General features: G+C 48.0%; 1 protein-coding gene across 1 annotated transcript in view; it reads left to right on the top strand.

The window, feature by feature from the left end:
• PAK3 (p21 (RAC1) activated kinase 3) overlaps positions 1-13,997 on the top strand; it is a 98,934-nt gene that overhangs the window by 61,762 nt on the left and 23,175 nt on the right. Inside the window, exons 2-3 of the mRNA XM_042825260.1 lie at positions 6,887-7,083; positions 12,914-13,014. Of these exons, the coding sequence (XP_042681194.1) occupies positions 6,909-7,083; positions 12,914-13,014 (276 nt within the window). The 5' untranslated portion in view covers positions 6,887-6,908. The remainder of the gene's footprint in view (positions 1-6,886; positions 7,084-12,913; positions 13,015-13,997) is intronic.

Genomic DNA, 13,997 nt, shown 5'->3' with positions numbered 1-13,997 from the left:
GAGCGGCCGAGTGCAGCTCCATGCCATCAGCCTCCTGTCATGGTGGGCTGCAGGGCTCTGCCTTTATTTGGGGTGGGTGCAAACTGTGGGATCTGTGGGTGGATGTGTGCTGGAGACAAACCGTGCCTCCCCCAAAAGCACAAGCACTGGGGAAGTGAGATGGCAAAAGGAAAAGAACTATCAGTTCTGCACGGCTGAGGCACGAGCTCTGAGGTAGGAATAATGAAGTCTATGTGGAGAATTACTTGAGTGTATTTACAGAGATTTAAATGCACGCTTCATTTCACACAGAAGCTTTCACGAGTGGGCAAGGGATGCTATCTGAGAGAATGTGGGATATTTGATGGGCACAGTGGGTTTGGAGACATCCTGCTCTACTTCGTGGAGTCCTTCAGCTGTGTAAATAAAAAGCAAAAAAGAGGTGGAGTGGGAAGAATGTTGTTTTTATTCCTCACATGTGAATACCTTCTCTGGGTATTTTTCTTATTGTTTCTGGTCAGCCTTTCATCAGATCGTTCTGGGAGCTCTTATTCCATTTTTTTTTTTTTTCCATTCCTTGTAACTTGTAACCATTTTGGTATCCGCTTGTAACTCCTCTAGCTCTGTCTGAAGTGTCTGCAGTGTCCACAGGCAGTGGCTTAGAGCACAATCTTTTGGGTTGGTTTTTGTTTACGCCCTTCCTTTTCCATGTTGTGCTCCACAGCACAGTGCAGAGGTTCCCTAGTGGCTGCTGGGCTGGGCAGCAGAGCTGGCCCCAGTGCAGAAGGCTGTTTCTGCCCACACTCTCTGTGCATGTGCTGCTTCTTCCCCATGGTGAGCCCATCACAAGGCTCAGGCCAGGTGGGTGGCCAGGACCCTGGCACAGATTCAGCCTGCTCTCTGCATTTCACAGCCTGATTGGGTGGCTCCTGGGGTGCAGGGAAAGGACAGAATAATTTAAATCTGTAAAAATGCATAGTGAAATAAGGCCATTAAGTTCACTGTTACTGCATTCACATCCCCTCCGCATTCATTTATTTCACAGTGTTCCAGTGCAAACGCACTGTCAGGAGGGAATTTCAAACCAGTGTTAGGGAGTTGCTTAGTAAAGCTCCAACAGAGACTTGGTTCTCAGCATCCCACCTCGGAAAAGCAGCAGTTCCAGGTGGTGTCAGGGCAGCCCTGGTTGGGTACAGCCTGAGCTGAAAGCAGTACCTGCAGGCAGAAAGCAGCTTATGGCTGCTGCTGCAGGGGCCAGGAGTCCCTTGCAACAAGTTTCAGAGGTAACTTCTGTGTAAGTGAATATTCTGAAGGAAGTCGTAAGCTGCTTACAGGGTGTTTGCAAACAGAAACAGAGTGCACTCATCGAAGAAATGGCTCTGTTTGAATTATTGCTCAGCTCAGCGCTTGTTTACCTGCCAGTAAGGGGAACAGGAGGAGAATTGGAGAGCAGTAGTGCTGTGCAGTGAGGCTGTGTGAGAGGCAAGGTGAAGGTGAGGTGTTGTTGCCTTGGTTGCTGGCTTTTAACTCCGGCTGCAATTTGCATGAGCCCTGATATTTCAGGGTCGCAGGTGGAAGCGATGAGGGCTGTCCTGCAGCACCCAGATGTGAAAGGGTCCACAAAGTACTCCTGCTCCCCACAGCACTGGGGCATGCGCCCTGGTCTGCTTTGCTTCTGGGCGGCCCTTCTTACTGAAGGGATTTAGGGACAGTCTTGTAACTTAGCCAGGCTTAGCGGGGAAGACAGCAAACCGTTGTGCATGTAGTGATGCTGTGAGTGCATTCATCCTGTGCAGCTAACCAGCTGCACTTCCATGTGGATTTTAAAAAGACTACAAATGAACACGCAGCTGTAGAGAAACATACAGTCCTCCAGCAACTGTACTGGAAAATACTGTGTAAGTTTCTGAGCCAGTATGTAACAGAGCATCTCAGCGCTCCATACCTCAAAAGAATTCTGCTCAGTTACAGCAACGCTGATTCCTGGGGCATGGATGAGTATTGCTGGGAGCAGAATGAGGCCCGTACAGCTCAGTAATGAAATATATTTTGCAGGAAGTATATTTATAAACAAAGATCTCTGGGGGAAAAAGAGCATTGCTTCTTCAATTGCATTTGCAAAGCTGCTACTTGGAAATTGGCACGACTCCGTCCATTCAAGGATCTTAGAAACAATTTTGTTGCATCACAAGCTGCAGTCGTATCTCTGAGGCTTTGAAAGCGAACACCAGTGTCTCTGTGAACAGGATGCTCTTTGTGAGTTCTAATTGGAACCAGACCTGTCTGAATGCTGCAGCCTTTGACATAACGTGACTAACCTAGGGGGGCGATTCCAGGCCTATCTGTGAGCAGTGCTCCTCGAAGGGCTGTCTGGGATAAAGGCGCAGCAGGAGGCTGCTCTGAACTTGGAACTGACTTTTTTTTTTTACACACTGGCAGTTTTGTGTGTGTGTGTGTGTGTGTGTGTGTGTGTGTGTTTCTGACAACATTTGGATGCTTCCTCTCCTTTCCCTAGCTTGGCTAGAGCTAGATGCAAAAAATATTAAAAATTAGGCCGTTCAGAGGGGGGCTGGATGCTGTGTACTTAAGGTCCATGTTTGTCTTTGCAGCTACAGAACTGATGACTGCAAGAGGTAGGATAGGGGAGGATGTCAAGTCGTGTTCCAGAACCCTGCAATGGAGAAGTGACTGATCTCGCTGAGAATTCAATTTTAGTTTTGCCGCTTGGCCATGAAGTGAATGTGCTCACATGTGCATTTGTTTCTGTGTTTTCAGTCTAACAGTCTATTCCTTAAAGCCAATGGGCACCAAAAAGAGCCTTATCTGGAGGTGGGTGCTGGTGCCATCTCTCTGTTGCACTCGTATTACTTCCTCACCAGTCTGTCACCAGCACTGCCTTGGCTGCTGTGAGAGGGGCATGTCTTGGAGGAGCAAGGTGACAAGATCCTGATGACAGTGCTCTGCTTTTGGCAGATGTTAGCTGGCCTCTTCCAAAAGCTGTTCTTAAGGACAACCTGGGGGCTGCTGCAGTGGTGAAACGTTTGATGAATGCATTGTCACAGCACTATGAAGGCAGGGTGAATGGTTTGCTGGGATCTCACCTCTGCTGCGGAATTGTTATGTTTTTGCTTTAAATTTCCCCTCTAGCCATCAGGCCTGTGGGAGGATTCTAAAAAATCAGACAGGAGTGAAAACCAAGAGCATGCTGGCTCTTGCAGGAGTTGTGGAGTGTTAGCTCAGTGACCTCAGCACTGCTCCCATCCCTTCAGTCTGGTGGGTTTTGCACTCCTTCGGGCATGGAGTACCTCACTGCTGCAAGCTCAGCATTATTCTCCTAGAGCTTGTAGTTCTGATACAGGTGGGAGATTGGTTGTTTCTTTCTTTGTCCTGCTGAGGAGCTTCTTTGGAAGGCCCTTCGTGGGTTGTAAGCTGCTTGTGTGCTTGTTGGCACTCCATTTTCTCTAAGTTGAGGTGAAGTGAATTAGTACGAAGTTAAGTATGAGAGTGAACGTTCTTTGTCCATGAAGTGAGTGGTGTATGGAAATTCTTAAAATAAGGAAGAATGGAAGAGCAGATGGGCTCTGATCAGGAAAACCATAAATTTCAGTCTCAGTGTGTGTGCTGCCTCGTGGTTTGCTGTTGTTTTCCTTCAGACCAGCTCTGGGAAGTTAATATCAGCCATTAAAGCTTTGAGGCTATCTTCCCCCCTTTTCTCTTCTGGTTCAGAAGTGAATAAAGGAGCTTTGTGCAGTTCTTGAAACTGAGCCTGAAACAGTGCTGAACAAAATATAGTGTTCCTTTCAAGATCTTGGAAATAATTACATCATAGGCAAATTGGGCCAGGAACCGTTAATAGTATTCTTTGTGGAGTGAAAGCCCACGGGAAGACCTGTTTGAGCAGAGCAGCACTGTTTACAAACAGATACAGTGACAGAGGCGGTTGTCCTGTTGTGAGGGACAGCTGAGGTTGGTGCCATGTAATAGACTGCAGAATGACGGCCAGCTCCTGGGCTGTGCCTGGCGGCCGAGCGGAGCGGATGCTGGAGAAGTCCATGGAGGTGGGCTGCAGGGCAGACAGAGCCTGCGCTGCCGTCAGCTCCTGGCCTGCTAGGGCTGTTGGTGTGGGGGAGAGCGGGCTGTCAGTCTGCTCAGAGCACCTCTGTGGTGTGCAGGGATGTGCAGCTGAGTGCACAGCAGCCCCACTGCGGAGGAAGGTTGGGGGCATGCGGTGCTGTGTCTGTTGTCTGCTGTGGGAGCTGGGTGACACCCGGCCTCGTGTGTGCTCCTTCAGTGGGAGAGGATGTGGTCTTTCCTACTCCTTACAGCGGTTTTCAGCCCTGGCTCTTTTCTTGCCATTACCTAAAGACCTCTTGCATTTCGAGATAGAAATCACAGAGGTTGTTGATGGCAACTGTTTGACCTGAATCGACACAAGCGTGTGGTTCTCCGGGCGAGTGGCTGTGGTCTGCATTGGAGATCCTGGTCTGTGGAAACCTGCCCTGTGCCCACCTGCAGCTCTTCCCTGGTGACACAGAGAAGCACATTGTTGCCTACATCCATGCTATATCCATAGTGTGTCTCTCTAGGACTGGGGCATGTCCACACCCTGATGGCAGGGCTGTTGGCAGGGCCTCTCACTGGGACCAGACATGCACCAGGGCTGTGGCACTGTCCCAGATGGTGTGTTCCATTGACAAAGCATCTTTCTGTCTGAGAGTTGCCTTGGTGCACAGCTTTGTTAGTGAAAGGTGTGTGATCTCTTCCACACTCCTGGCACAGAGGCTCTAGAGAGCTGCACCTGCTCGGTTCTGGCTGCAGGGTACAGGTGTAGTGACCAGCTCACAGGGCAGGTAGGGTCCAGCAGTTCCACTGGGCTGCAGGCTCTGAGCTGACGTCTTCTGCTGGGGAGCACCGTGCTGAGCTGCTCATGGAACAGTTCTTCGAGCTTTTCCTAGTTTGTTATAGGCAGAATCTTGCAGGTTGGCTCAGATCACCAGTTAAACTCATTGATGAAGTTGGCTGGGAAGTGTGTGCTTACAGGCTGCTCCACAGGGGAGGTGGGTGTCAGTAATGCTGATAGGTGTTTATGAATCAGGGCTCCAGAATCCCCACTCAGTGTGTTAGGGAGGGGGACAGGACTGGCTTTTGTTCAGGTTTTCAGCTGTGTGACCCTGGGATGGCTCCCTGGGATCCTGTGGGCACCAAGACGTTCAGTAACCTGTCTTTATGGCACCTGCACCAGTGCAAAAGAGAGTCTATGTATTCCATTTATTGTTCTTGACTTTAAGCAGATGCTTTGAATGTCTCATCCTTGGGAAGTGCTGAGGCCCTGGGCAGTCTGGTCTGGGGGCAGCCAGCCCATGGCAGTGATTGGGACTGGGGGGGCTCTCAGGTCCCTTCCAGCCCAACCACTCTGTGATTCAGTGATTCTCAGTTCTGTCATTTGTGGGTTTTGTTTAGATCAAATTAAAAACGTAAGTACAGTAGTAAAAAATAAAATTATTTTATGTGTAGCAATTTGAAAATGGTAACAGGCCGAAATGCCCATGTCATCGTGGAAACCTGAGCAGAGTGAGCATCTTTGCCTTTCGCAGTTGGTCATGTAGTTTTTATTTGGGAGGAATGCTTGAGCAGGGCAGTGTGGGTTGATTATCTCCTGCTGATCGATGGGCTGGAAGTCCTGGCAGAATGTCAGCTGTGCTACGGTCGGTGCTGTACTTGCAGGCTTTGCCTCAGCCCTGTGCTCGTGGCTGCAGCTGGCCGGTGGTGCCCATGGCTGTCGTACCACAGTAATGGGCCTCACTGTGACTTCTGCAGTTAAGAAACAAAACAGAACGTCGGTTCCTTCATCTCAGATTTAAGAGAGTGGCTGCGGGAACGTGTGCTATCTGTGAATCAGTGCAGGGAAGGCTCTGCCTGACGCTCACCGTGGGTCTGCACATGCCTGCCATAAATGGAGCTGCTGGAAGGCAAGGTGCTTGTCGAGCTGTAACCTTTAACAACACGCAGCGGAGCCCACGTCACATCTGATCCGTTTGAAATCATACTCTATTTTCAGGTCCTAAAACAGTCGGAGTTCGTTTTACTGAGTGTTGCTTATTTGTGAAACCAGCTGCTTAGTCCAGGCTTGAATTTCAATATTGAAGAAAGATGGGGAATTCCAGAAATGTTACCTGTGTTTCCTCAGTATATGGAGCTTGTACAGCAGTTTCTGGGTATCTTTTCCCTTGGTCAGTACAGCTGTCCCTTGGGGCTCGCAATGCACTGTGCCTGGGCCAGGTGGTGCCTCGGGCAGCGTGGTGACAGCTCAGAGAAAGGAGCACCTGAATTGTTTTCAGGGTACCATCATTTTCCCACTCGGGGCTGTAGGGGATTTTAAAGTATATGTATCACTTGTTTCTGTGTGTGAAAATGTTTTTAGTTGGTTTCTGTTTCTGTTGGGAGTATGGTTTCTTTTGAAGCCCCATGCTCAGGAGTAAACCCTCTGCAGAAATAAAGCTAAGGGAGAGCAGAGGTCCCAGTGCTTGTTGCCTGCACCGCCTGGCGTGCTCCCTTTGTCTTATATCACACGAGTGGTACCCCTGGGTATGAGGTTGTTTCAGAAAGCCATGTAAACGTTGCTTTGGAGGTCTGGTTTTAGAAAGGGAATTGGTAAACAACTACAGGACATAAAAGTTAATTAAAAAAAAGGTAGGACTTCAAGAGGGATTTTTAAAAAGGAAAATAAAAGTTTGTTTTTGCTACTGTTGCAGTTATTTTTGGGAACTGCATGTATTTATGGCAGCCAGCCTTCTCACAGACAGCCTTCCTTCCTTCCCAGCCTTCCTTCCCTAGCAGCAGGTTCTCCACCCCTCCCCATGTGCCAGCACCTCACCTGACGTGCGTGCTTTGTGTTCTGCTTTTGCAGGAAGCTGTGAGGGCTGCTGAAGATGTCTGATAGTCTGGATGTTGAAGAGAAACCTCCAGCCCCGCCATTGAGAATGAACAGCAACAACCGTGATTCTTCAGCACTAAACCACAGCTCCAAACCGCTCCCCATGGCCCCTGAGGAGAAGAACAAGAAAGCCAGGCTGCGCTCCATCTTCCCGGGAGGAGGGGATAAAAGTAAAGTATCAGCATTGGGTGGCTGCAGCCTTCCCTCGCTCTCTGTTGATTGCTGTGTTTAAGTTCTGCCCGTTTTCTTTCTGTTTCATTTGCAGAACATGATAATTCAAGTCCTTCTGGGGCCTTCTGTTCCAATTACTCTAGTAACATGTTTCAAAAGAGGAGGAGGTATTCAGGCAGTTCCTGCTTTGTCTCTGAGAAGGCAGTGGGACACATGCACACTGTGCCACTTGCCTTTTAAAAATACCCCTATGGTTCAGTTGGGGGAATCCTTTTCTTTGGATTTTGCTTTGGGTTTGCAGTAAAACCAGAGATGAGATCGTATGCTTTGCAAAACACATTTGCAGAAGTGAGAAGGCAGTGTGCCTGACACTTTATTTCAGTGCTCTTGCATCCCGTGGATGGGAGCAAGGCTGTTCTTGTTTATTCCTATTGCAGTGATAATGGATGCAGAATGGCTTGTTTTACAACCTGCTGGATATGTTCACAGTGTCTCTTAAAAATGCAGGAAACAGCATTTCAGTTGCATTCTTTCACTTGCATTTGCAGAAGGAAGTGAGTCTTGAGTTACTTTATTTGCAGAATCAAGGAGGTAAACTAACCCTCTTTTTTTTAATGCTGTCAACCTGATGGGTGCTGAGGGAGCCGACTGATGTCTCTGCAGGGCCACTCTGGATTATCTTTGAAAGGTGGCACATTTCCCAGTGAGAGGGAAAAAAGATGAATGTCACTTCTGTCTTCAAGGAGAAGGTCCAAGGAGCTACGCAACAGTCAGCCTCTGTAGGTGTCTGGGAAGACAGTGGAGTAAACTCCCCTGGAAACCATTTGCGAACGTCTAAGGGATAAGAATGTGACCAGGAGTACTGAGAGAACCTTGTGAAACACAATGGTGGAGGAGATGTTGCACCTGGGGGCAAATGGCCCCATGCATCTGTGCACACTGGGGTCGTCCTGTTGGAAAGCACTTCTGCAGAAGCTGTGGGGGTCCTCACAAGCAAGAAGCCAGTCCTGCCAGCAGTGTGCCCCTGTGTCCATTCTGGGCTGCATGTGGAAGTGTTGCCAGCAGGTGAAGGAATATGGTCGACCCTCCACTCCATGCTTTGTGGGAGGATGTAAAGCAGACAGGGTCAGACCTCTCTGCGTGGTGTCCAGTGCCAGTACAAGAGGCAGAGTGACCAGTACAAGGCCCAGTGACCTTGTCCTGAGTGCTCGTCTCTCATAATGTCTGTGGTGGGACAGACCCAGACCTCAAATGCAGCTGGCTGTGTCGCATCCCAAACCGCTGCCTTCTGGGAACATGAATTTTCGGTTGGTTCATTTTAAAGGCCAAAATCAAGCAAGCTGGGGGAGATTTTAATTCCCAGGATGACGTGGGTCACTTCTTCCCCTGACTGCTGGCATGTCAGCATGTCACTGCTCTGAGGGAGCATCTATAAAACAGGAGGTGCTGAGCATGATATACAGAGATGCGAGATCTAGAAACAGCCCCTCCCAGAAATGCTTGGTGACATTAAAAATAGACATAATTAACTATCAGTCAGAGTAGTCTTAGGAAACATGCAAGTATCATGATTTTAAATGTTATTGGGACTAACATTTAAGAAAGCTAAGATTTATTGCTTAATTTTGATGAGTGAAATAATAAATGGAAGAAATTTAACTTATCTGGCCAAGGCCCTGGAGGTGGTTGTGTCATGCTTGTCTGGTGGCTCAGGGCATCAGCTGCCCAAAGCGTGCTCTGCACACTCAGTGACACAGTTTTCAGAGTCATCCTGCTTATAAAACCAGAAGATGATTAATATGGCTGCTCTCATGGGTGCAGTGCTTCGCAGCCTCACGGATTTATAGCGATAGCCCAGTGCTTGTGCACAGAAATGAAGGAGGTGCTGTGGCAGGGTGTTTGTGACCCATGTGCAGGGCCTCACTGGGCTGCCAGGCAGAGCGCAGGATGGCTGTGCTGAGGTGCAGGTGTGCAGGGCGGCCAGCACTGTTTTGCAGCACTATGCTAGCAGTGCAGTGTCTTGGTATTCAGCTGTGGTTTGAGCACTTCTGCGTTTAAGGCCTTGCTTTGGTAAGCTGCTGATGTCTGTGGGGCCCTCTGTGTTTTCATAGCCACACCCCAGAGCACTTGACCTGTGTGCCTTGGCCCAGCTCCTCTTGTCCCATCCTGAGGAAGGTGTCCCCAGGAAATGGAGGCTGAGGAAGCCAAGGCAGAGGTACTGAAACACCTTTCCAGCATCACATGGGCGTGAAACCCACTCCCCATAACCTTATGAAAGCGTGAAGTTGGCTCTTCCCTGTAATGCAGTGGTGGGAGCTGTAGTGGAGTTCAGTGTTAGCTTTTTCTTTCAGCTGGGAGCTGTTTCCTCAGGAGAACTGAGAGCAGGAAGAGCTGACTTGTGCTCTTCAACTGTTTGAATAAGTCCTGGCTTTGTGTTGGTTAAGCTACCTTAGTTACTGTGCTGGGCAATAAATCAACACTGTGCCTGAACTGGTGGCTCCACAGAGGCCCTACAGGATAATGAAGCTAAAGAACAGTGTAGGCAGCAGACCCCCATGGCTCACAGCCTCCTTGTAGCTCAAGAGCTGCAGTGAATGCTGTCACTTCTAGTGCTTACCTGCAGATGGAAATGGAGTCTGACTTTAAGTTTTCTGAAAGCTCCTGGATCCAGGGAAGAGGGAAGAAATAACAGGATATGGTGCAGGACTTGGACATGAGGAGAGCAGCAAGCAGGAGAAGGGAAGAAGAGCAGGCTTGCAGGAGAGGGGATGAAAGAAGAAGCAGGGCAGGATGTGGAGGCGAGCAAACAGGAGGGCATGGCGTGAGGTCAGTCTTCTCCTCTCTGGAGGAAGGCTGCTGCTCAGCTGACTCACACTTCTCTGCTGAACAACTGTTCTTTTAGAGTAATAATAATAATACAGATGATGATGCAGCCTGTGGAAGACAGCACTCTTTGCTTGTTCTCTTTCCATGTAATAGCTGCTGAGGCAGTGTGGGTGGGCCCTTGTGGCTAACTGCTCTGCATCAGCACCGCAGTGTGGGGGGCAATTACAAGAAAATAAAATGCAGTATAGAACCCTTGAATCCAAACAGTCCCTGCTCCAAAGTATTCATGCCCTATTGTATTGTTTTGCCAGCTTACATAAAACAGGAGCAGTGTGGGTTGCAGGGCACAGACAGAAGTGTCAGAGCTTTTAGGTAGTGAAGGAGATAGACAGTGTTGCAAGAAGAATCCTCATTCTGTATCTGGTTGATGCCATGTCAGTGTTTGAAGCATAGGCAGTATGTGTGCAGTCTGGCTTGTGAAGCAGGAGCAGACCATGGGAAGGAGCTGGGATGCATGTCCTCTGTGGGAGTGCTGCTCCTGAGGAGCACTTCCTGTAATGCCTTTGGGCTGTTGCTTTAAACTGAGTTTGATGGCCTTTTAAATCCAGATTTCCCTGCATGTGCTTGCCAGTGGATGAGGTAGGAGTAGCCAGTTTTGTTATCTACAATAAAAAATTATATATGCTGAACAAAAGTGACGTCTTCCAACTGGCAACATTTATCCTGGAAATTAAAGCAACAACACCTTTGAGATAAAAGAAGGTTAAAAGCCTTTATGTTATATGTGATATATTGCTGCTATTGTTACTGAATGTCAAATGAAAATAATTCATCAATTAACATTGTGGAGGAGCTTGCAGTACAGATGAAAGGTGACGTTAAATTATTTAATGAGGATAAATGCAACAGTGCAGAGGAAGGATTAGAAACATCCTAAGGACTTTAATTAGGAAGAGCAGAGTACCTTCCTCTAAATGAGGCTGTAAGGTAGAAGAAGAAAAATGGGCAAAGAGAGCTTTCCTTTCTTGTTAGATAAAACATTACTTACACTGATTTGCTCCGTGAAGCTGTGCTATCTGTGAGCAAAGCAGACGTGAGGGGTGATGGTACAGCCCAGGGGTGAGATGCTCAGCAAGTGGGCAGGTATGGTAGTGGGACACAGCAGAGTGGTGATTGTATGTCCATGAGCAGAGAATTGCTTTATGTTACAAGGGCAGTGCACCACAAGGTGGGTTTTACGAAGCTGAGTTCTGGCTGATGTTGGTAGAAAGGGAAGCTGGAGTCTGAGATAAGGAACAAACTCTTCACACAGCTGTAACGTGTGTAGCATGGCTGTCAGCAACGCCACAACGAGGAGTGTGAAAGGTGAAGATGGGAACTGAGCAACTGCTCCTTTCTGTCCTGCTGATGTGTCGCTATGACACACGTATACGCTTTCATATTGCCCTTAATCGTGGTGACATGGTGGCATTTAGAGATGCTGATGGAGTACTTGTGGTGAGCACAGCACAAACCTCCTGGCTCGGGGGCTCTCACAGTCATTAGTGTGAAGTCACATCAGCACAACAGAGTGTGATGAGGGCATGTCACCAGGTGGGCAGGGGGTGGGTAGGAGGGGCAGCAGAGGAGAGGTGGGATGCTAAGGTGTAGATAACTCAATGTAGTGACACGAGTTGATGTGATTTATTTATTTTCATTCAGTGTGAGCTTTGTGTTCAGCTGAGTTCGCGTTAATAACTTTCACATTCTTCAAGCGAGCACCATGATATTTGTTCTGCTTCAGCTGTGGGCACGTAACTTCTCACTGAAACAATGAACACATTGGGTAGCGTGGCATTGCCCTTCAGCTTTGTGCAATCTGCCCCTGGCACGAAGGGACCCAGCAAAGAGCTCCGCACAGTTATGTTCACCCACAGCAGAGAAGGTGCTTGGCAAGCCAGAAGCTCAGTGCCTGCCAGCAGGCTGGGGTCTGAGCACAGGTTTGTGCTGCCTTCATCTGTGTGTTTGGGAGAAGTTCAGAGCCAGCGTTGCTGTTGCCCAGGCCTGTCACTGTTGCACGTGGATTCTCAGTGCAGCCTCTCAGCCTTTCTTCTGCTTGTTCTTTGTCAGCTTTCTTCAGCAGCTGCGCTGAAGGGAGGTTTGCTGGTATTGAAAGCAAAGGAGGTGGATGACCATAAGGAATGTCGTTCCTTAGTATTAGATAAGGAAGAGAGGAGAAATGTGTGGGCTGATTGGCTTCCAGGTCTGTTTCCCTCAGTAAGGTACTTCCCAGTCTGTGAAGGCTGGCCAACAGGCTTCAAAAATATGTTTATATTCCTTGAAAACTGACTTTTATGGATATATATCTATAGTTAGTTGTAAGCTCAAATGAAGCTTTTCCAGTGGCATTTATGGAATTTTGTTGCTGTGCAGATGCTGTGGTTGCTTATGCAGGAAAAGCTGCTGTGTCAATCTTCTGCGTGAGTGAGGAGCAGGAGCAGGGCCTTCATCTCCTTCTGAGCTGCCTGCTTTCCTTGAACTTGCAGGGACTGGTTATCTTCATATCCTTTTCTCTCTGATTTGGCTGATTCTCATGGATTCACAGCATGCTGGAGAAGACAAACTCGTACAAACAGGCACCGTGCACATCCTGAGTTCTTCACTTGTGCAGAACCCAGAGAGTAGGAATATAATGGCTAGAGATGAAAACTCCAGTGAAGAAAAGAACTGATAATAGAATCCATAGTGCTCAGAGGTGACCTGAGGTGACTCCATGATCTTACAGCCCCATGCTTTGGCAACCTCTTGGAAAAAAAAACCAAAATCAGATATATCACCTTCTAGACCTTCTCAAGACAAGGGCTGACAGGCTGGTATTGCATTAACTTGGGTCTCACGGTCGAGTAAGATAAACTCTGAACTGTTTTTCACACGTAAAATACTGTTTTGAGTGCACGTGATTGTGAAACTTCTTAAGTAAAAAGCTGTGCAGAAAATAAGTGCTTGTTAACACTTTGCTTCTAGCTAATAAGAAGAAAGAGAAAGAACGCCCTGAGATCTCTCTTCCTTCAGACTTTGAACACACGATTCATGTGGGGTTTGATGCCGTCACTGGAGAATTCACAGTAAGTTACTGCTGTGTTGCATATTTACTAAAACTTCCAGTTCCTTTATGGTAAAATAGCTGCCTGTTGCCAGAAACTACAGATGACAGCAGCCAGGCTGCAGAGAGAGACCTTTATTGGTTGAGCTTAGGGCTTGGAGTGTTCTGCTTCTGATTCAGGCTGCTTTTTCTCCAAGGATTATTGGCAATGTTTGCGGAAAATGAAAGCTAGGAAGAACACAGGTGTACACTTCTGTCAATCCCACCAGCTGCTACAGGGCTTGGTTATTCAGTCCTTAGAAAAGCATTGAAAAACCCCTCACGTAGTGCGTAGTGTGTCTCTCTGCAGACAGTCAGCCCCAATGTGCAAAGTCCAGCCGCTCTGCAGACAGCTCTTGGAGGTGCTCAGGAAGTGGCAATGTTGTCCATTCATTTTAATCCTGTAATCTTCAAAATACATCCATGGGTTAGGTGCTCAGATGCATTTCTGTGCTAATAAAGTAGCAGTCAGCTTGCTCTACTTACATCAGAAAGTACATGAAGCGCTGGGAAAAATGAGTCTGATAGAAGCTCCTTGAAGTCTGCAGGGGACTTCAAAGCATTTTCTCTCAGACTGTTGCCTGGTGCTGAAACCATTTGTCAGCGAAGTGAGGATGGCAGTGAGTTTACATTTGATTGAGCTGTGGAGGTGCGAGGAAACACGAGCAGCTGTGTGTGCCATCAGTAGTACCCTGTGAGCTGAGTGGTCGGACCGCGCTGTCACTGTATGTCACACTGGTGTGTGCTGCATACACCACACAGGATGGGACAAATCATCTTCCCGGACAAAGTACAGCTGATTTCTGGAATTTCTTTATCACTTTTTTACTTTTACTGCCACTTCTGTTTACCAAAAACATTCCCAAAGGCCAGAGGGTTTCTGTACACTGCAGCAGTATTAGCAGCAGTAAAAGGAAAAAAAAAAAAAAAGAAAATGGTAGCTTGTCTTCAAAGGAGTGAAACTGA

Source organism: Centrocercus urophasianus, unplaced genomic scaffold (genome assembly GCF_019232065.1).
Source record: "Centrocercus urophasianus isolate 14NV4802_14NV808 unplaced genomic scaffold, USGS_Curo_1.0 seq_24, whole genome shotgun sequence".
Classification (NCBI taxonomy): Eukaryota; Metazoa; Chordata; class Aves; order Galliformes; family Phasianidae; genus Centrocercus; species Centrocercus urophasianus.
Note: the sequence above shows the minus strand (reverse complement) of the source record. Positions and strands in the feature narration are given on the sequence as shown.